Source organism: Protobothrops mucrosquamatus, unplaced genomic scaffold (genome assembly GCF_001527695.2).
Source record: "Protobothrops mucrosquamatus isolate PMUCROS unplaced genomic scaffold, P.Mucros_1.0 scaffold28, whole genome shotgun sequence".
Classification (NCBI taxonomy): domain Eukaryota; kingdom Metazoa; phylum Chordata; class Lepidosauria; order Squamata; family Viperidae; genus Protobothrops; species Protobothrops mucrosquamatus.
In genome coordinates, this window is record NW_015386413.1 from 1,716,395 (window position 1) to 1,736,817 (window position 20,423).

The 20,423-nt window shown below is 43.6% G+C and overlaps 2 protein-coding genes across 2 annotated transcripts in view; both read left to right on the forward strand.

The window, feature by feature from the left end:
• The window catches only part of NAA16 (N(alpha)-acetyltransferase 16, NatA auxiliary subunit), a 27,358-nt gene extending 14,979 nt beyond the window's left edge, over positions 1-12,379 (forward strand). Inside the window, exons 12-19 of the mRNA XM_015811069.1 lie at positions 760-888; positions 1,556-1,769; positions 3,752-3,945; positions 6,606-6,714; positions 7,878-7,976; positions 8,104-8,247; positions 9,271-9,368; positions 12,101-12,379. Coding sequence (XP_015666555.1) covers positions 760-888; positions 1,556-1,769; positions 3,752-3,945; positions 6,606-6,714; positions 7,878-7,976; positions 8,104-8,247; positions 9,271-9,368; positions 12,101-12,301 — 1,188 coding nt within the window. The 3' untranslated portion in view covers positions 12,302-12,379. The remainder of the gene's footprint in view (positions 1-759; positions 889-1,555; positions 1,770-3,751; positions 3,946-6,605; positions 6,715-7,877; positions 7,977-8,103; positions 8,248-9,270; positions 9,369-12,100) is intronic.
• A 3,828-nt stretch (positions 12,380-16,207) lies between these two features.
• The window catches only part of RGCC (regulator of cell cycle), a 21,855-nt gene continuing 17,639 nt past the window's right edge, over positions 16,208-20,423 (forward strand). Inside the window, exon 1 of the mRNA XM_015811055.1 lies at positions 16,208-16,256. Within this exon, the coding sequence (XP_015666541.1) occupies positions 16,208-16,256 (49 nt within the window). The remainder of the gene's footprint in view (positions 16,257-20,423) is intronic.

A 20,423-nucleotide genomic window follows, 5' to 3' on the forward strand; every position in this document is an offset into this window, starting at 1 on the left:
AGAAAGAAAGAAAGAAAGATGGAGTTGTAAATATAATGAGGATAATGTATTGGAGTGATTGCTGTGATAGGAAGGGAGGGAGGGAGGAAGAAATGGAGGAAGGAAGATGGAAGGAAGGAAGAAATGGAAGGAGGGAGGAAGGAAGGAGGAAAGGGAAAGAAAGAAAGAAAGAAAGAAAGAGAAAGAAAGAGAAAGAAAGAAAGAAAGAAAGAAAGAAAGAAAGAAAGAAAGAAAGATGGAGTTGTAAATATAATGAGGATGATGTATTGGAGTGATTGCTGTGATAGGAAGGGAGGGAGGGAGGAAGAAAGAAATGGAGGAAGGAAGATGGAAGGAAGGAAGGAATGGAAGAAGGAAAGAAATGGAGGAAGGGAGGAAGAAAAAGGAAGGAAGGAAGGAAGATGGAAGAAAAGGGAAAGAAAGAAAAAGAAAGAAAGACGGAGTAAATATAATGAGGATAATGTATTGGAGTGATTGCTGTGATAGGAAGGGAGGGAGGAAGAATTGGAGGAAGGAATGGAAGAAGGAAAGAGGAAATGGAGAGAAGAAGGAAGGAAGGGAAGGGAAAGAAGAAATGGAGGGAGGGAGGAAGAAAAGGAAGGAAGATGGAAGGAAGGAGAAAAGAAGGGAAAGAAAGAAAGAAAGTTGTAAATATAATGAGGATAACGACAGTATTGGAGCACATGGGGAAGGAAGTATTTTTACAGGACCTCTTAATAGATTTAAGACTATTTCTAAAGTACTTTTCCTGTTTCCCAGGAAGGGACTTCGGCCACGGAGAATCTCAACGAAATGCAGTGCATGTGGTTTCAGACGGAATGCGCTCTCGCTTTTCAAAGATTAGGAAAATACGGCGAAGCTCTGAAGCAGTGCCACGAAGTGGAGAGGGTAAGCCGATCAACGGATGGATTTCTCTTTTTTTTTTCTCCCCCGATCCCCACTTCCCCCTAACCAACGTGGGCTGGATTCACGCACCCTCCGAAGAGCATCAGTAAGGAAAGGATCCCGAATTTAGCAGGATCCTGCCGCAAAACAGAACCAAATCCAAAGGAGAAAGAATCAGACTTATTATCACAGGTTCAGCTTCTTTCTAAGCAAACTTTTCTGATTTGAACTTAAGTTTCTTGGGGGGGAAAAAAAACACCAAGTCTGCCTTTCAAAGGATTGGCAGGATTGAAAAGGGCATAAAAGAGTCCTAAAAGAACCAAGGTTCCCCACTCCTGCCCTGTATCAGGGCTCCTCAAGCTTGGCAACTTTTGTGGACTTCAACTCCCAGAATTCCTCAGCCAGCATGGGGGAAACTATGGCCCCTTTTTTGACTCGTGGACTTCAACTCCCAGAATTCCTCAGCCAGCATGGCTCAGCTTGGAAACCTCTCCCTTTCCCCTCAGCGTGGCTGGCTCAGGAATTTGTGGGAGTTGAAGTCCACCAGTCATAAAAGAGCCAAGGTTGCCTGCCCCTGATCTAGGTTCTCCTGCCCGAGCAGAGGGGTGGACTAGAAGACCTCCGAGCTCCCTCCCAACTCTGTCATTCTGTACTCCGCTCTGTCTTTCAGCACTTCTTTGAGATTACAGACGACCAGTTCGACTTCCACACATACTGTATGAGGAAGATGACCTTGCGTGCCTACGTCGACCTCCTGAGGCTGGAAGACGTGCTACGGAAACACGCTTTTTACTTCAAGGCGGCCCGATCGGCCATCGAAATTTACTTGAAGCTTCATGACAACCCCCTGGCCAGCGAGAGCAAAGAACAGGAAGTGAATTCAGGTACGTTAAGCTTCCGTCGCACAGAGGTTTGGATTGGTTTCCCAACGGCGATTCCACAAGTCGTTTTATTTGCCCGGTAAGAAATCCAGAGTCGTGTTTGCCTTTTTTTTTTCAGCCTGATGCAGAAATAGGTTGTTGGGCTTTTAGTTTTGGTGTTTCAGAGGGCAAAGAGAGTCTTGGGGGTACCTGAGCTTGGTGGGTTTTTCTGGCAGACGTTTCGTGAGCCAAACTAGGTCACATCGTCAGTGTTGGGAGGAAGTGGGGTTTATGGGGGAGGAGGAGGAGGGGGGGGGCTGTGGAGTCCTTAGTGCTCAGTGAGCTTGGTGGTGGTTTTGCAGACATTTCATTGCCCAAAGTAGCTAACTTCATCAGCGCCAAACTAGGTAACATCAGGTGCACTAACGATGTTACCTAGTTTGGGTAATGAAACCTGCAAAATAACAACCAAGCTCAGAGAGCACCAAAAACCACACAGTCCTCCTCCCCCTCCTCCTCCTCCTCCCCGTCCTCCTCCTCCTCCACAAACCCCACTCCCTTCCAGCACTGATGAATGTTACCTAGTTTGGTAATGAAATGTCTGCAAGAAAACAAGCAAGCTTGGAGAGCACCAAAGATCCTACAGTCCTGGAGGAGGAGGAGGAGGAGGAGGAGGCTTCTAGCACTGATGATGTTACCTAGTTTGGTAATGGAACGTCTGCAAGAAAACAAGCAAGATCAGAGAGCACCAAAGACCCCACAGTCATCCTCCTCCTCCTCCTCCTCCTCCTCTCCGCAAACTCCTCTCCCTTCTAGCACTGATGATGTTACCTAGTTTGGGTAAAGAAACATCTGCAAGAAAACAACCAAGCTCAGAGAGCACCGAGGACCCCTCATTTCAGCCCTGAGCTACAAATATTCTCCTTTATCAGTAATTAGAGTACAGGTAGCCCTTGATTTACAATCGTTCATTTAGTGACCGTTCAAAATTACAACGGCGCTAGAAAAAAGAAGTAACTAATGACCATTTTTCACACTTACGAGCTATGCAGCGTCCCCGCGGTCCCACAATCCAAATCCAGACGCTTGACAAACGACTTGTACTTACGACGGTCGCATAGCGTCCCGGGGTCCTCTTTTGTGACCGTCTTGACAATCAAAGTCAACAGGGAATGCCGGCTTCATTCAACAACTGAACAACTGCAATTGATTCACGTAACCCGCGGGGGCAAGAAATGTCCTCAAATGGGCCCAAACTCACCGAAGAAGCGTCTTGCTTAGCAACGTAAATTGAGGGCTCGATTGTGGTCGTAAATCGAGGAGAAGCTGATGAATGCAAGGGCTAATTTTGTATTTTCGTAGCCTTTTGTGATTTTTTTTTTTTTTTTTTTGTTAAATCTCCTGACCTTGGATTCAGCCCGTGTCTAAACAGACTGTTGTGATTCCTAGCCAGCCAGTGGACCCGGCAGCTGAGTCTGAGGAATCGGAGGAGGAGGAGGGGCCTGGAGTGACATCGGAGTCAGAGGAAGGCTCTGAGGAGCTCTGAGGCTTGTAGTCGGACGAGGAGCCTGGCCCCTCTACTCACGCGCAGGTTGAGACACAGCTGTGCTGGGAGTCTGAGTTGGACAGTGATGAAGAACAGCTGGGACAAATCCCGGATGCACAAATGCACCAGCAAGAGAAGCGAGTAGGACAGAGGAATGCAATGGGGCGGCTCCAAAGGCAAAGGAGAAGGCATTAGGAAGCCGTGCCTTGGCTGAATCATAAAAGGGAAGGCGTGGGAGGTGCTGGTGGCCGAAGGCGACTGTTCGGGTTGAGGAATCGAGTTTCTGTGAACTGTGTTTGTTTGCTTTGGACATTGACTCAGATCTGTGAATAATAAAAGGGGAATTGTTTTTTCCTGCGGTTCCAGCCTGCTTGTTTGGAAGAGGGGTTTCTCCTTGGGAGCTTAACAAGGACTCACATAGGCTGGGGCAGATCACAGATGTTCTGTTTTTTTCCTACAGAAAATCTTTCTGCCAAAGAACTGAAGAAGATGCTCAGCAAACAACGGCGGGCGCAGAAGAAAGCCAAGTTGGAGGAGGAGAGGAAGCACGCCGAACGAGAGCGGCAGCAGAAGAGTCAGAAGAAGAAACGAGACGAAGAAGAAGAAGAGACCAGCGGCCCCAAGGAGGAACTAGTTCCTGAGAAACTGGAAAGGGTAAATCCGACTTTTGCCTCGTTGCTGGGATTCGTGGCCTTGCGTGGTTCCTCCTGGACCAGGGGTAGGCAACCTTGGCTCTTTTATGACTCATGGACTTCAACTCCCAGAATTCCTGAGCCAGCATGGCTCAGCTTGGAAACCTCTCCCTTTCCCCTCAGCGTGGCGGGCTCAGGAATTCTGGGAGTTGAAGTCCACAAGTCATAAAAGAGCCAAGGTTGCCTACCTCTGGCCTAGGCCTAGGCCGCTTTATGACTCGTGGACTTCAACTCCCAGAATTCCTGAGCCAGCATGGGGGAACTATGGCCCCCTCATGACCGATGGACTTCAACTCCCAGAATTCCTGAGCCAGCATGGGGGAACTATGCCCCCCTCATGACTCGTGGACTTCAACTCCCAGAATTCCTGAGCCAACATGGGGGAACTATGGCCCTTTTATGACTCGTGGACTTCAACTCCCAGAATTCCTGCGCCAGCATGGGGGAACTATGCCCCCCTCATGACTCGTGGACTTCAACTCCCAGAATTCCTGAGCCAACATGGGGGAACTATGGCCCTTTTATGACTCGTGGACTTCAACTCCCAGAATTCCTGAGCCAACATGGGGGAACTATGGCTCTTTTATGACTCGTGGACTTCAACTCCCAGAATTCCTGAGCCAGCATGGCTCAGCTTGGAAACTTCTCCCTTTCCCCTCAGCATGGCTGGCTCAGGAATTCTGGGAGTTGAAGTCCATGAGTCATAAAAGAGCCAAGTTGCCTACCCCCTGTCCTGGATGTAACGCAGTAGAAAATCAATCTAACTCCTAAAAACTAATCATAGGCAATCCTCAACTTACAACAGTTTGTTTAATGATCACTTGAAGTTAACGGCACTGAAAAAATTGTACTTTGAATACCAGATATTGTTATGAGTTGAGATAAAGAAAACTTTGGTCATTTAAAACTTGGAAGTATAAATATTAACAGTTAAAGTTGAACATTGATTTGCTTATAAAGATTAAATGTAAAGGTAATTAAGATAGATAGATATATATATATAAGCCAAAAACCTATTGATGAATGTAATAAATATGTTTTTTACTTAGCGGTAATAATAAAAATGACTAGCTTAAATATGAGATAGTAGATATTAAGAGAAAAAGAGAGGAAGTATTAAATGTTGAAATAAGAGACATTTTGGTTACTACATTTAAGATATTTGGAAATTACCAGAAAATAAGAATGTGATATTGTATTGTTAATTAGTTGGTGTAAGATGGTGAGAATTCAAATAGATAAGACGTGTGTCCTGAACATTAGATCTTGTGTTGAATTGTGATAAAGGGAATTGGGGTTATTTAAAACTTGGAAATTATAAATATTAAACGTTAAATCTAAATATTAACGGGAAACTAAAAATTGGGAGAAACTAACCAGGACATTGATTGTCTAAAAAGATTGAATGTTAAAACAACCAGGATATGTACAAACTAAAAATTATTGATCAATGTAAGAAAGTTATTTTTATTTCATCGATATAATAAGAATTGTATTAGTTTAAATATGTGACAGTAAATACCAGGGGGAAAATAGAGGAAATATTGAATGTAATAATTTGAGATCTGTACTAAAGATATTTGTATGTCATTGAATTATTGACCAACTCAGCCGCCACGTTGCTTTTTCAACTATTTAAATGTAAACCTAGAAAATCAATAAAATTTTCTTAAAAAAGAAAAAATTTACTTACGGCCGTTTTTCACACTTACAACCGTTCCGACATCTTCACGGTCACGTGATCAAAATTCTTGGCAACTGACATGTACTAGTGACGGTTGCAGTGTCCTGGGGTCACGTGATCCCCTTTTGCGACCTTTTGATAGGCAAAGTCCATGGGGGGAAGCCCATTTCACTTAACAACTGTGTTACAACAACTGCAGTGATTCATTTAACAACCGTGGCAAGGACTCTTCCAGTTGGGAGAAATTGTGTCTGAACCAATTCCTACAATATGGAGGATGGTTGTTACTTTTAGTCGCTAGACAACAGCCGGGGCAAGTAAGACTACCTTTGCTACTAGAGTTACAGGTATTTGAGCCCAGACTGTCCGTTGCTAAGTGAGACGTTTTTCAGGTGAGTTTTGCCTCATTTTACAACCGCCATTGTTAAGCAAATCATTGCAGTGGTTAAGTTAGTTACATGGTTGTTAAGTGAATCCCAGCTTCCCCCATTGACTGTGCCTGTCAGAACATCGCAAAAGAGGATCACGTGATCCCGGGATGCTGCAACAATCATAAGTACATGCCAGTGGCCAAGCGTCTGAATTTTGATCACGTGACCACGGGGATGCCAAAACGGTCGTAAGTATGAAAAACGGTCATTAGTCGCTTTTTTCAGTGCCGTTGTAACTTTGAACGGTCACTAAATGAACTGTTGTAAGACGAGGACTTCCTGTAGATTAGAACCAAGCAGTCAAGATGTCTTCTGAAGCGATGGAGCACCTCAACCTGTCTGTCCTCTTTGATCTCTCTCTACCGTGGGAGCATCGCTACTCAAATATTACGAAAAAAAGGGGGAAAGACCAAAGACTCTGGCACCAAGTTATGACAAGCTTACTCCGTGATGTTTTTTTCATGCACTCTCCCTTGTAACTTACTCAGATCTCTTTTGTGGAGACAGGTAGAAAATCCTCTGGAGGAGGCCATTAAGTTCCTTATCCCTCTGAAGAGTCTTGTGGCAGACAACATAGATACCCATCTACTAGCCTTTGAAATCTACTTCAGGAAAGGTAAAACCCGTGCAGTTGTAACATACACGAATATGCCAGTGGTTTTGTAAGGCTTACATATGTACTGTACCCTCTGCCAATTTTACATTCTGATCAACGTGTATTGAATTTGCTTAGCATCTAAAATTATCCGTACATAACACAGGGAGAAGTTCTAGATTAGTTTAATTAAATCTATTTTAGGTAGGGCTGCAATAGTCAGATATATTTCATCTCCTGCTTAAGTGTGTTAATCTTGAAGAAAGATGCTTGGCTACCGTATAATGTACAGTATTTCTCTAATCTATCTAATTTATATAGTCCAGTTCAACAAGCAGGCCTCCGTTAATAATATTTTCAAAGATGATAGATAGATAGATAGATAGATAGATAAATAGATAGATAGATAGATAGATAGATAGATAGATAGATAGATAGATAGATAGATAGATAGATAGATAGATATAGATATAGATATAGATATAGATATAGATATAGATATAGATATAGATAGAAATAGAGATAAAGAGAGACATACAAATGACATAGATAGACCAGAAAAACAGACATAGATATTGATGGACGGACAGACGGACAGACAGACAGACAGATATGATAGAAATAGAGATAAAGAGAGACAGGCAGATGACAGAAAGATAGACAGATAGACAGATAGATAGATAGATAGATAGATAGATAGATAGATAGATAGATAGATAGATAGATAGATAGATAGATAGATAGATAGATAGATAGATAGATAGATAGATAAAAAAGGATAGGTGGATGGGTGAGTGGATGGATGTATAGATAGATAGATAAATGATAGATAGATAGATAGATAGATAGATAGATAGATAGATAGATAGATAGATAGATAGATATGATAGAGATAGGCAGACAGACAATACAATTGTTTAAAGGATTCTTTATGTAATTTATATAGTCCAGTTCAACAAGCAGGCCTCCTCCATTTCTTATATTTGTTTTTATTTTTATATTTATACACACACACACACACACACACACATACTGCTCACAAAAATAAAGGGAACATTTTACCATGGAACTGAAGGGGTTTGCGTTCCCTTTATTTTTGTGAGCAGTATATATATATATATAAGCCTTTTCCCATGGGACCTTATTTAAATAATAAAACTGCATATATATTTTTTTCAATCCAGGAAAGTTTCTGCTAATGTTGCAGTCTGTTAAAAGAGCTTTTGCTATTGATGACAGCCACCCCTGGCTCCACGAATGTCTGATTAAATTTTCCAAGTGCGGTAAGTACGGAATAAAACCAGCCGCTTGCTGAGTTTGCTTAAAAAAATAAAAAAATAAAACCAACAGCAAATATCTTTGTTTTGCATCCTGACTCGAGGTCGTAACACGTCTTCTTTATATTCTTAGTGTCAAACCACAGTAACTTGCCAGATATCGTGAACAAAGTTCTCACCCAAGAAATGGAGAAGATTTTTACTAGCAAAGACTTGGAAAGTTTTAACGAAGAATTTCTCAAACGTAACTCTACCTCTATACAGCATCTGCTCTCAGGTGCGTAGGGGCTGGCGTGTTTAAACCCTGATACGCTGATAAACCTTCATTTCACTGCAGGAATAAACTGTGTGCAACAGAACAGGAACTAACACAATCTGACATGCTCAATTCGTAAGGCAAAATTTTGCAAATTCATTACCGTTTTCTCGTGCAGCAGTCCTCGTCTTACAACGGAGCCCGACCTTTACTAAAGGAGACATTTGTTAAATGAATTTTGCCCCATTTTACCACTTTTCCTGCCGCGTGTGTTAAGTGAATCACTGCCATTGTTAAGTCAGTAAGCCAGTTGTTGAGTGAATCTGGCTTCCCCCGTTGACTTTGCTCGTCAGAAGGTCACAAAAAGGATCACGTGACCCTCCCCTGGGACACTGCAACTGTCATAAGTACATGCCAGTTGCCGAGCATTTGGATTTTGATCACGTGATCGTGAGGACAGTCGTAAGAGTGAAAAAACGGTCATAAGTCCCTCTTTTTCAGTGCCGTTGTAACTTTGAACCGTCACTAAACAAATCGTAAGTCAGGACAACTTGTATTATAAAGCATAGGGTCACAAGCAAAGATTGAGCTATAAAGAAACCAGGTTATCTTTTGATTTAATCTGCATGACTTCTGATGAATACGCAGGCTTAACTTTGTCTTCTCATTCAGAGAGAGAAAGAAGGAAAAATATGTTTCTGTATTGTGTTGTTGTGACTGCCTTTTAATTTCGTTGTCTCGGTGTTTGGTCAATAATACCATCAGCAGGAAGATCTTTTTCCACGTAATAAACATCTCTGATGTTCGTATCTCAGAACAGGGATAATAGCATCCGGCAAATAAATAAATATATTCTCCTAATGCATAATAGATTGAATGTCTTCCTTTTTTTTTTAATCTTAAGATATTTCTCTGCGTAATTGTTTCAAACGGATTAATATGAAGTATAATGGGCTGCAGCAGCTAAAAACCTGGGTTTTTCTTTAGATAAAACTAACATCCTTTGCTTTTAATAAGCTGCTTTTTTTTCCCCACCTCTTGCAGGTGCCAAAATGATGTATTTCCTGGATAATTCAAGGCAAGAGAAAGCAATCGCCATTGCTACCAGGCTCGACGAAATGACGAGAGACAGAAACGTGAAGGTAAAAATAACACTTTTTCCCCAAATAGCACATCTTTTAAATACATATTTCGTTATTACTTGAAGGAATGGCCTATCACAATGATGGCGAACCTTTTAGAGACCGAGTGCCCAAACCGCAACCCAAAACCCACTTATTTATCGCAAAGTGCCAGGGCCGCATCAGTATTGTGGTGCCCTCAAAGGGGAGGGGCAGGAAGACACCTCTGCTGCCTCTGACACGCAAAAACCGGGGGCGCACCGTGCTGCAAGGCGCAAAAACGGCCATCACGGCGCCACGGGATGCAGATACAAGGGGCTGCACCACGCAAGAACGGGGCAGGGCTAGTGAGTATCACGTAGGCACTAGCCGCGCCCCATTTGTAGTGTGTGCATGGTTGTGGCCCCATGCGCGCATGCACGCATGTAAAATGCTTCCCCCTCCCTTCCAGTCCACCAATGGACAATGGTTGGGGACCTCTGCTCTATCACCTCTATTCGAGTTTGCTAGTTGGCCGCTTCGCCTCCTTTGTGCTAGGCGGGGCTCCTGCTCCGGGCGGCGGTGGTGGCCTGATGGACCTGCTGCTGGCGGCGGTGGCGTGCGTGCCAACAGAGAGGGCTCTGAGTGCCATCTCTGGCACACGTGCCATAGGTTCGCCACCACTGGCCTATCAGGTGCCAGGGTGGAGCTGTTCTGTCCCAGCCTACGTGAGTCCTTGTTATGCTCCCAAGGAGAAACCCCTCTTCCAACAAGCAGTCTGGAACCACAGGAAAAAAAAACCATCCCCTTTTATTATTCACAGACCTGAGCAAATGTCCAAAGCAAACAAACACAGTCCACAGAAACTCGATCCTCAACACAAACGCTTGCCTTTGGCCACCAGTACCTCCCACACCCTCCCTTTTATTATTCAGCCAAGGCGTGGCTTCCTAATGCCTTCTCCTTTGCCTTTGGAGCCGCTCCATTGCATTCCTCTGTCCTACTCGCTTCTCTTGCCTGAGCATTCGTGCCTCCGGGATTTGTCCCAGCTGTTCTTCATCACTGTCCAACTCAGACTCCCAGCATAGCTGTGTCTCAGCCTGTGCGCGAGTAGAGGGGCCAGGCTCCTCGTCCGACTGTAAGTCTTGGAGCTTCTCAGAGCCTTCCTCTGACTCTGATGTCCCTCCAGGCCCCTCCACCTCCTCTGATTCCCCAGACTCAGCTGCCGGATCCATTGGCTGGCGAGGAATCACAACAGGAGCTTCCGAGTCCAGAATGATTTTAAATGTGAAAAATAAATGTTGAGCACCAAAGAAATCAGGAGATTCAGGCAGCTCAAATGGGCATAGAGATTTATTGCAAGCTTCAACGCTCTACAACCATCTGAGCTACTAACGGTCAAGGGAAATTAGCGGGAAATAAGTAAGGCATTCAAGGTGGGCTGGACTGAGATTGCTTGCAGGCGTGCAGGGACTCCTGACTGATGACGCCTTTGACCCCTCCCTCGGGCTCAGCCCAGTCATCTCCTCTGCAGGTGGTCGGTTTACGACCGCAATCGAGCCCAACATTTCCGTCGCTAAGCAAGACATTTGTTAAGTGAGTTTTGCCCCATTTGCCACAATTGTTAAGTGAATCACTGCAGTTGTCAAGTCAGCACAACAAGGTTTGTTAAGCGAATCTTGTTTCCCCACTGACTTTCCTCGTCAGAACTTCGCAAAGGGAGATCACCTGATCGGGGGACCCTGCGCCCGTCATAAATAGGAGTCAGTTGACAAGTGTCTGAATTTTGGTCAGGGGACTGTGGGGATGCCTCAACGGTCGTAAGTGTGAAACACGGTCATAAGTCACTTTTAAAAAAAAAAATAGTTTATTAGTTTTCCAGTTTTACATTTGAGTGTTTGGAAGGCAATGCGGTGTTTGGGTTAAGCAATATTTCAATAACCAAATCTTTAGTAGGTATCTCAAATTACATCATCAAATATTTCTTCTCTGTTTCCCTTAACATTTGCTAATTCATATTTAAGCTAGTAAACTTCCAATTGTACCAAACTCAAGTGAAAACTTCATTGTCGCATTTATAAATACATTTTTTCGCTTATACATATCTTAATAAATCTCGATAAAACAATCCATATCCTGTTCTTAAATTTTACCTAATTTTTAATTACAGTATTCCAATTTAACCTTTGATATGCATAGTATTTATTTCAGGTAGCCCAAATTTCCTTTAGCTCACTTCATAAAAATTCTAATGTCTAAAATACCCATATTAGTTACTTAAATATAATCTTATTCTGTTTCATAAACATTTTCTATTTCTCACCCTAATACATCACCACCTTAATAATAGAATATCCCTTATTAGTTCAAATCTATCATCTATATTATCTGGGCTAGTCAATAATTCAAACCTATTTCCTAATAATTAGTTTACATTTCCCTTATAAATCTAAATCCTCAGTATTAGACAGACTAATCCCTTTTTTTTTTTTACTATTTCCCAACTATTTTAAATCTAGTAATCAAATTTCTCTTTGTCTCAAAATCTCCCTTTAGCCCACTAGCTGACAGTTTGGAGTTCTCTCTAGTAGACCAAAGACCCTCAAGTTTTCAACCTAATTCTAGCTTTTTTCTTTTGCCAAGTCACTTTTTCCAATGCCGTCCTAACTTCAAACGGTCACTAAATTAACTCTTGTAAGTCGAGGACTGCCTGCATGAAATCTGACGAGCAATTCGGCTTTTGACGTATCTGCTTGTGTTGTTGTTACCTGCAGACTTTAACAACGGTCTTGGATTTCTTGCGTGATGGCACCTTTGGAGACTGTCACAGCCAGGGCGAGGCGTATCGGACAGCGTGCCACAAACTGTTCCCGTTAGCGACGGCCTTTATGTCCTCCGCCGCTGAAGAGGACAGTTGCTTTGCCCCCGTGAATCGTATGGCCATCAATCACGAAGGGCTAACCAATGAGATTTGAGAACGGAAGGCGGGATTCGCTCCTGACAGTCCAGGGATCTTTCGATGTGATCTTTCGACGGGATTGCATCGGAACCGTTCAGATCTCCAACTCGGGAAACTGGAGGCAAATCTGTTGTGCCGTAAACTCCTTTTTTTCCCTCAATAAGAGCTGCCAATGTTGACATATACAACCCTTTTTTGTTTAATACCGGTCATGTTTATACTTGTACAGCTATAAATCTTTCTATTCTGAATCCTGGGCCGATAAATTCCACTGCCTACACCAGGGGTAGGCAACCTTGGCTCTTTTATGGCTCGTGGACTTCAACTCCCAGAATTCCTGAGCCAGCCATGCTGAGGGAAAAGGGAGAAGTTTCCAAGCTGAGCCAGGCTGGCTCAGGAATTCTGGGAGTGGAAGTCCATGCCTCATAAAAGAGCCAAGGTGGCCTACCCCTGGCCTATACCAATAAATACGATCGCCTCTTTCAAAACGTGTCGGACGAAATACAAGGACGATGTCCGTAAGGGGAGAAGCAGCGGCCGCCATCTTGGCTTCGTCCCCATCCCTGGAGAGTCCTGCATGTGAACGTTAAACAAACCAGGATAAATATATCCTCACACATGTTTTTCATCGGTTTTAGGTTTTTGTGGGTTCCTTGGTGCTCGCTGAGCTTGGTTGTTTTCTTGCGGATGTTGCGTTGCCCAACTAAATGTCTATGGAGGTTCTACGTCATCCAGGTCATGGTGGTACCAAAGGTGCTTTTTCAGGAGGCAACTGGATTTTCTTTATCTTTGAAGACGTTTCGCTTCTCATCCGAGAAGCTTCTTCAGCTTTGACCAGATGGTGGGGAATGGAAGGATTTATGCTCCTTTCAGACAGCTGGTCATCTGCATCCTTTTAGAGCAGTGGTTCTCAACCTTTTTAATGCCGCGACCCCAACCGGTCGTAAGTCGAGGACTAAACTGGTCGTAAGTCGAGGACTACCCAACCGGTCATAAGTCGAGGACTTTCCCTGCCCGGGAGCGCCGCACATGCGTGGTTCCGCCCCCTGCGCCGGCCGAGGCGTAGCTGGCAAGCGGCAGAGACGGAGCAGGCCGACCACCAGCTGGCCCAGCTCAAGGGAGGTAAGGCACCCTCCGGAAAAGGGGGAAAAAATGGCGGACAGCCTTGCTTGGCGACCCCCATGAAATGGTCGATCGACCCCAAATGGGGTCCCGACCCACAGGTTGAGAACCACTGTTTTAGAGGGTCCTTGAGGCCACCGGGAGGTTTACCTGTGTCCTCAGGGTCACCTGAGTGGTGCAAATGGGTGTGGAGCCTTCCTGGAACTGCTGAAAGGACTCTGTTGTAGGTGGGAGATGGGTGGTGTCATATCCCTCTCCCTCTGTTGAGGGCTGTCCAATTTTGACATAGATGGGAGGTTCTTCCTCCATGTCTGGAAAAGCAGCTAGATCTTCAAGGTTTTCCCAAAGGTCAGCAGAGTTTGAGAACTTCTGCAAGGTGTTCCACAGAGAAGAGGTGTCTTCAGGGTCCAAGTGGCCTCAACGACTCTCTAAAAGAAGGCAAATGACCAACTGCCTGCAAGAAGCTTGGATGAGAAGCAAAATGTCTTAAAAACAACAAGGAAGTCCAAATTGGCCTCTTGAAAAAGCACCTTTGAGATACATTGCCCAACTAGGTAACAAGCACACAGCAAACTACGCCCCCTTCTAGCACTGATGACGTTACCTAGTTGGGTCATGAAACGTCTGCAAGAAAACCACCCAGCTCAGAGAACACCAAGGACCCCTCATTTCAACCCTCAGCTGCAAATATTCTTTTCCACTTCTTTCAAAGCATGGATCCTTGATGATGTGCATATGGGCATAGTTTTGTCAGTTTCCTAGTGTTATATGGAAATTCTGATTTAACTGGAAAGGTGCATTTGGGTTTTTAAAATTGGAGAATGTGTTTTTTTAAAACGGTAAATTATTTGGGTTCACGATTCCTTTCAGTGATTCATTGAACACTTACTGCCATTAAGTTGCCATTATTGTGATTATTAAGATCCCTTGTAATTTACTTAGAGAGTTGTAAAACATTTCACTTCCAACGGAGAATGCGGCCACCATAATAACGGGAAGCTCCGTTAAAATTCTCGAGAAATGAATCGGAAACCCACAGTCGCAAAAATATTGTGGTATCACATGCTGCAAAGCTATTAACGTTAAGAGGTTGTTATTTTTTTAAAGCACAACTTAGTCCAACTATAAATCGCATTGCCTCTTTTTTCCCCCTCCCTTTTATTTTTTATATGTTACCGTTACAGGCATTTTGCATATAACCTATCAACGTTTTGATTCAGTTTTAAATGTTTGTTTTTTTTCCCCTTTCAGGAGATAAAGAACGGTTCCTGAAAATGTAAAAGGAAATTCACTGTGGCTTGTATAAAAAAAAAATAGTTTAAAAACAAACAAACAGGGGAACCAGTTTGCTTTCATCCCCCCCCCCCAGTAATGTAAATATTTCAGATGACTGAGGTCCTATGCAAAATTTAAAAAAAAAGGGAAGTTTTACCAAGATGTCATTAAGACAATCTCCTTTGTCATTTACTTAGGATCAATAGTTGAATGAAAAACTTACTGTAAAAAGTCAACAATGTAATGCTGTAATAAATTATTTTGTACACTTGCTGCTGGCTATTGTGTGTTTACTATCAACTGAACACAAGATGGATAAATAAAGTCTACAACTACATTAGAGTGAAAGGACTCGGCATAACAATCACCAATTTAATCTCTTTTAATAGACAGACAAATAGATAGATAGATAGATAGATAGATAGATAGATAGATAGATAGATGATAGATAGATAGATAGATAGATAGATAGATGATAGATAGATACTAGATAGAGACCAGATAGATAGATAGATAGATAGATAGATAGATAGATAGATAGATAGATAGATAGATGATAGATAGATAGATAGATAGATAGATAGATAGATAGATACTAGATAGAGACCAGATAGATAGATAGATAGATAGATAGATAGATAGATAGATAGATAGATAGATAGATAGATGATAGATAGATAGATAGATGATAGATAGATAGATAGATAGATAGATATGGGGTTTTTAAAGTATTTTTTCATGTTAATTTTGTGTAATTTTTGTTTTAAAAAGTTTTACATTTTTTTAATATAGGAGACCTTTTAAATGTCAGATATGCCTCAAAAGTAGGGAATTGTCCAGAGTTGTAGTAATAATAATAATAATAATAATAATATAATAATAATAATAATAATGTTGGAAGGGACCTTGGAGGTCATCTAGTCCAACCCTATACCATTTCAGACAAATGGCCATCCAGTCTCTTCTTAAAAACTTCCAGTGTTGGAGCATTCACTGCTTCTGGAGGCAGGTTGTTCCACTGGTTAATTGTTCTAACTGTCAGGAAGTTTCTCCTTAGTTCCAGGTTGCTTCTTTCCTTGATCAGTTTCCATCTGTTGCTTCTTGTCCTGCCTTCAGGCGCTTTGGAGAATAGCTTGACTCCCTCTTCTTTGGGGCAGCCACTGAGATACTGGAAGGCTGCTATCATGTCCCCCCTCGTCCTTCTCTTCATTAAACTAGACATACCCAATTCCAGCAACCGTTCCTTATATGTTTTAGCCTTCAGTCCAGAAAGCCTGTCTTCTGCAGCTATTATGTCCACCTTTATTTCTCCACTAGAGGGAACATGACTTCTTCGGTAGGAAAATATCTCCCAACAACTAAAAAATATAATTTGTAATCCTCAAAATGACTATATGGTAGAAAAAAAAATAGCAAAATAACCATTGTTCTACCTCCGTCTTCAGTAACGTACTTTTCAGATCGTTCTACTAACCACGTGGACATATTGTTCTGTGTGAAAAAAAAGTAGAATGGGACACGTCACATGAAGTTCAAGGTGAAAACAATGGACCTCTACATGCAAAGCTGGAAAGGTAGGTGGTAGATGAACCTCTGTGTGAAAATTATGAACTTTGACGTGAAAAACTAGAAAGGTACGCAAGAGTCCACCTTACTTAAGTTCTCGGAAAGAACATACAATCTAGAATCATTGGGCTGGAAATCTTCTAAGGCAAGGGGAAGGGAAGGGAAAGGGGAAAGGAAGAGGGAAGAGAAGGAGAAAGGGAGAAGGAAAGTGGAAAGGGAAAAGAAAAGAGGGAGATGATGGAGAAGGGAAGAAAGAAGGAAGGGGAAAGGGAAAGGAAAAGGGAGAGAATGGAAAGAAGGAGAAAGGGGAAAGGAAAGGGAAAGAGGAGGGGAAGGGAAAGGGGAAAGGAAGAGGGAAGAGAAGGAGAAAGGGAAGGGAAGAAGAAAAAGAAAATGAAAGGAAGACGGAGATGAAGGAGAATGGGAAAGGAAGAGGGAAGGGAAGGGGAAAGGAAGAGGGAGGGGAAGGGAAAGGAAAGGAAGGAGAAAGGGAAAGGAAGCAGAAGGGGAAATGACAGAACAGGAAAGGAAGAGGAAAGGGAAAGGAAGAAAAAAGGGAAAGGAGGGAAAGGAAGCAGAAGGGGAAACGAAGATGGAAAGGGAAGGAAGGAGAAAGGGAAAGAAAGAAGGAAGGGAAGGGAAAGGAAGAGGGAAGAGTAGGAGAAAGGAGGGAAGAGAAGAAGAAAAAGAAAGTGAAAGGAAGAGGGAGATGAAGGAGAAGGGGAAAGGAGGGAAGGGAAGAAGGAAGAAAAGGAAGGGGAAAGGGAAAGGGAGGGAATGGAAAGGGAAGGAAAAGAAGGAGAAAGGGAAAAGGAAAGGAAGGAGAAAGGGAAAGGAAGGAGAAAGGGAAAGAAGGAGGGGAAAGGAAAGGAAGCAGAAGGGGAAAGGAACAGGGAAGGGAAGAAGAAAGGCAAGAGGGAAGAAGGAAAGAAGAAAGAGGAAAGAGAAAGGAAGAGGGAAGGGAAACCACAGAAGGCACCAATCCCGGTCTTCAACCCTTCCGGCACCTTGTAAAACGGGGACCAGGCCCGCTCACCAGGCGCTCCCCTCCCCAAGCAGTCCAGCCAAGGAGCACAGCTAGGCGCTCCGCCTCTGTCCGGGTGGGAAAGTTGCACTGACAGCTCCTCGCAAGACTTCCTGCGTTTTCTCCTCACTTTTCCTTTTCCTTTTTTCTTTTATTAACTCTCTGAAAAACTAGGGGGGGATCCTTTTCCGAAAGGCGCCTCGGGGTGCTCTCTCTCCCCCCCCCATCCTCTGTGGGGCTGAGAGATCCCACGTACAGGACGTTCTGGGATACATTGCAGGCTCTCCCTCCTGCCTCCCAAGGCCATTCCCGCAGGCCCCGACATCCAGATAAGGGGGAAGCCAATGTAATCATGGTTGAGCTTTATCCGACTCCAAGGACTGATGCATCACCCTTTCGCTGGGCCCGGGGAGGAATCTGCACAAATGTTGTGTTGTGTTTTGTTTATCTGAGCTTTCTCCCCACCTATCTGCTCAGGGCCAGGGAGCTGTTAAGTTTTTTGAAAATAAGGGGGGGGGGCAGGAAGAAATTCTTATTTACAGGGTGGGGATTCCTTCCTTGGAAGCTGCAACGACCTCTCCTTTTTGTGCCAAAGGTGTGTTTTTTTTAGGAGGCCACTGGATATTCTTATTTTTCTTCGAAGACGTTTCGCTTCTCATCCCAGAAGCTTCTCCAGCTCTGACCGGATGGCGGGGGAATGGAAGGATTCATATTCCTGTATTCCTATAGTTATAACTCCTTCCATTCCCCCACTACAGAGTGCAGAGAAGAGCAACAAAGAGGATGATTAGGGGACTGGAGGCTAAAACATATAAGGAACGGTTGCTGGAATTGGGGATGTCTAGTTTAATGAAGAAAAGGATGAGGGGGGATATGATAGCTGTGTTCCAATATCTCAGGGGCTGCCCCAAAGAAGAGGGAGTCAAGCTATTCTCCAAAGTGCCCGAAGGCAGGACAAGAAGCAGCAGATGGAAACTCTTCAAGGAGAGAAGCAACCTAGAACTAAGGAGAAACTTCCTGACAGTGAGAACAGTTAACCAGTGGAACAACCTGCCTCCAGAAGTTGTGGGTGCTCCATCACTGGAGGCTTTGGAGAGGAGACTGGACAGCCATTTGTCCGAAATGATATAGGGCCGTGGTGGTGAACCTATGGCACACGTGTCACAGGTGGCACACAGAGGCCCTCTCTTTGGGCACGCGCACCATCCTAGGCCTTCAGCTGGGTTTTATAAAACCTTTTCGCTTTAGGCCTCTGCCACCATGTGCAAAAAAAAAAAAGGTTCAATTACTCAATTTCAACTTCTCGCAGGGAAAAAAAAAGATCTTGCAAAGTTGGAACTGATTGATTGAACTTTTTAGTCCCACCCAGTCTGCTGTTATCACTGCAGCCACGCCCACCCAATGGGCCACACCTACCCGGCACCCGACAATACATAAGTGGGTTTTGGGTTGCAGTTTGGGCACTCGGTCTCTAAAAGGTTCGCCATCACTGGTATAGGGTTTCCTGCCTGAGCAGGGGGTTGGACTAGATGACCTCCAAGGTCCCTTCCAACTTTATTATTATTATTATTACTCTCCAGTCAGAACTGAAGAAGCTTCTTGGATGAGAAGCGAAACGTCTTCAAAGAAAAAACAAGAAAGTCCAGTGGCTTTGGAAAAAGCATCTTTGGGACGGACAACCAGGACCTGGATGACGGAGAACCTCCATAGACATTAACCTCTCCTTTTCTCCCTGGGAGTCAAATACTTTGTGGTTGGCATTCCAGATGGGCCCAAAAAAATAAAAATAAAATAAAGTCTCTCTCTTTCTTGGAAATTCAGGAGAAAGGAGAGTCTTTCTGGCTCTGACTTGCAGTTCTGGCTGCAATCGCTTTTTTTTTTAATGGAATCAACTTTTCTGGGTGGTTTGTTGTTTTTTTTGGGGGTGGGGAGAGGCTGATTACAGCTTTGCATCCAAACCGGGAGCAAGAACGAAAATCCTGACTTTAAAACAAGAGAGCCAAACAGGAGCCTGCAGGGAAGGGAGGGAAGAAAAGAAGAGGAAAAAAAAAACAATCTAGAAAATAAATTACTTTGGCAATAAATTACTAGTTGACCTTCCCCACAATTACTCCATTAGTTCTGGAGGTTCCACTTCAGTTGGGTTGCAAAGGAGGGGGGGCTATTGCTAAAGTCAGATGCCTTTTTTTAGGGAGGTGTTGGCTAACAGTTGAGGATTTCACCAAAGAGACCCTTGGCCTTGTCTTTTTTTAGCAATTGGATTAGATAAAGAGACACTTAAACAATACTTAGAGAGATTTCCTAATTCTTTGGTGGCTCCAAAGCTGACTTTATCCGTTCTGATCAGAACTGGAGGTTACAAAGCGAGGGGGACTCTGATCATGGACAGAGGCAAGATTGATATGTAGGGGGCTGCTAAGAGTAAAATCTTAATTAATTGAATGAAAAGAAGGACTAAAGGTGACCTGATAGTAGCATTCCAATATCTAACGCTTTGCTACAAAGAAGAGGGAGCAACTGGAGCAACGGATGGAAACTAACCAAGGAGAGAAGCAACCTAGAACTAAGGAGAAACTTCCTGACAGTGAGAACAATTAACCAGTGGAACAACCTGCCTCCAGAAGTGGTGAATGCTCCAACACTGGAAGTTTTTAAGAAGAGACTGGACAGCCATTTGTCCGAAATGGTATAGAGTTTCCTGCTTGAGCAGGGGGTTGGACTAGATGACCTCCAAGGTCCCTTCCACCTCTGTCATTCTATTCTAAAGTGTTTCTTCTGAATGCAATCCTCAAAAAGGATTCCCCAGCTGAAGGACCCATTGGGGCTTCTCCTCGACTTGCAACGACAATTGAGCCCAAAGTTTCCGTTGCTAAGGGAGGCATTTGTTAAGTGAGTTTTGCCCCATTTTATGACCTTTCTTGCCACGGTTGTTAAGTGAATCACTGCAGTTCAGTTAGTAACCCAGTTGTTAAGTGAAACTGGCTTCCCCCCTTGACTTCGCTTGAGAGAAGGTCGCAAAAGGGGGATCACGAGACCCCCTGGGACGCTGCGACCGTCATAAATATGGGTCTGTTGCCAAGCAGCTGAATTTTGAACAGGTGACCTTCCCCTTTCTTCCTCCTCCTCTTCTTCCTCCTCCTCCCCCTCCCCC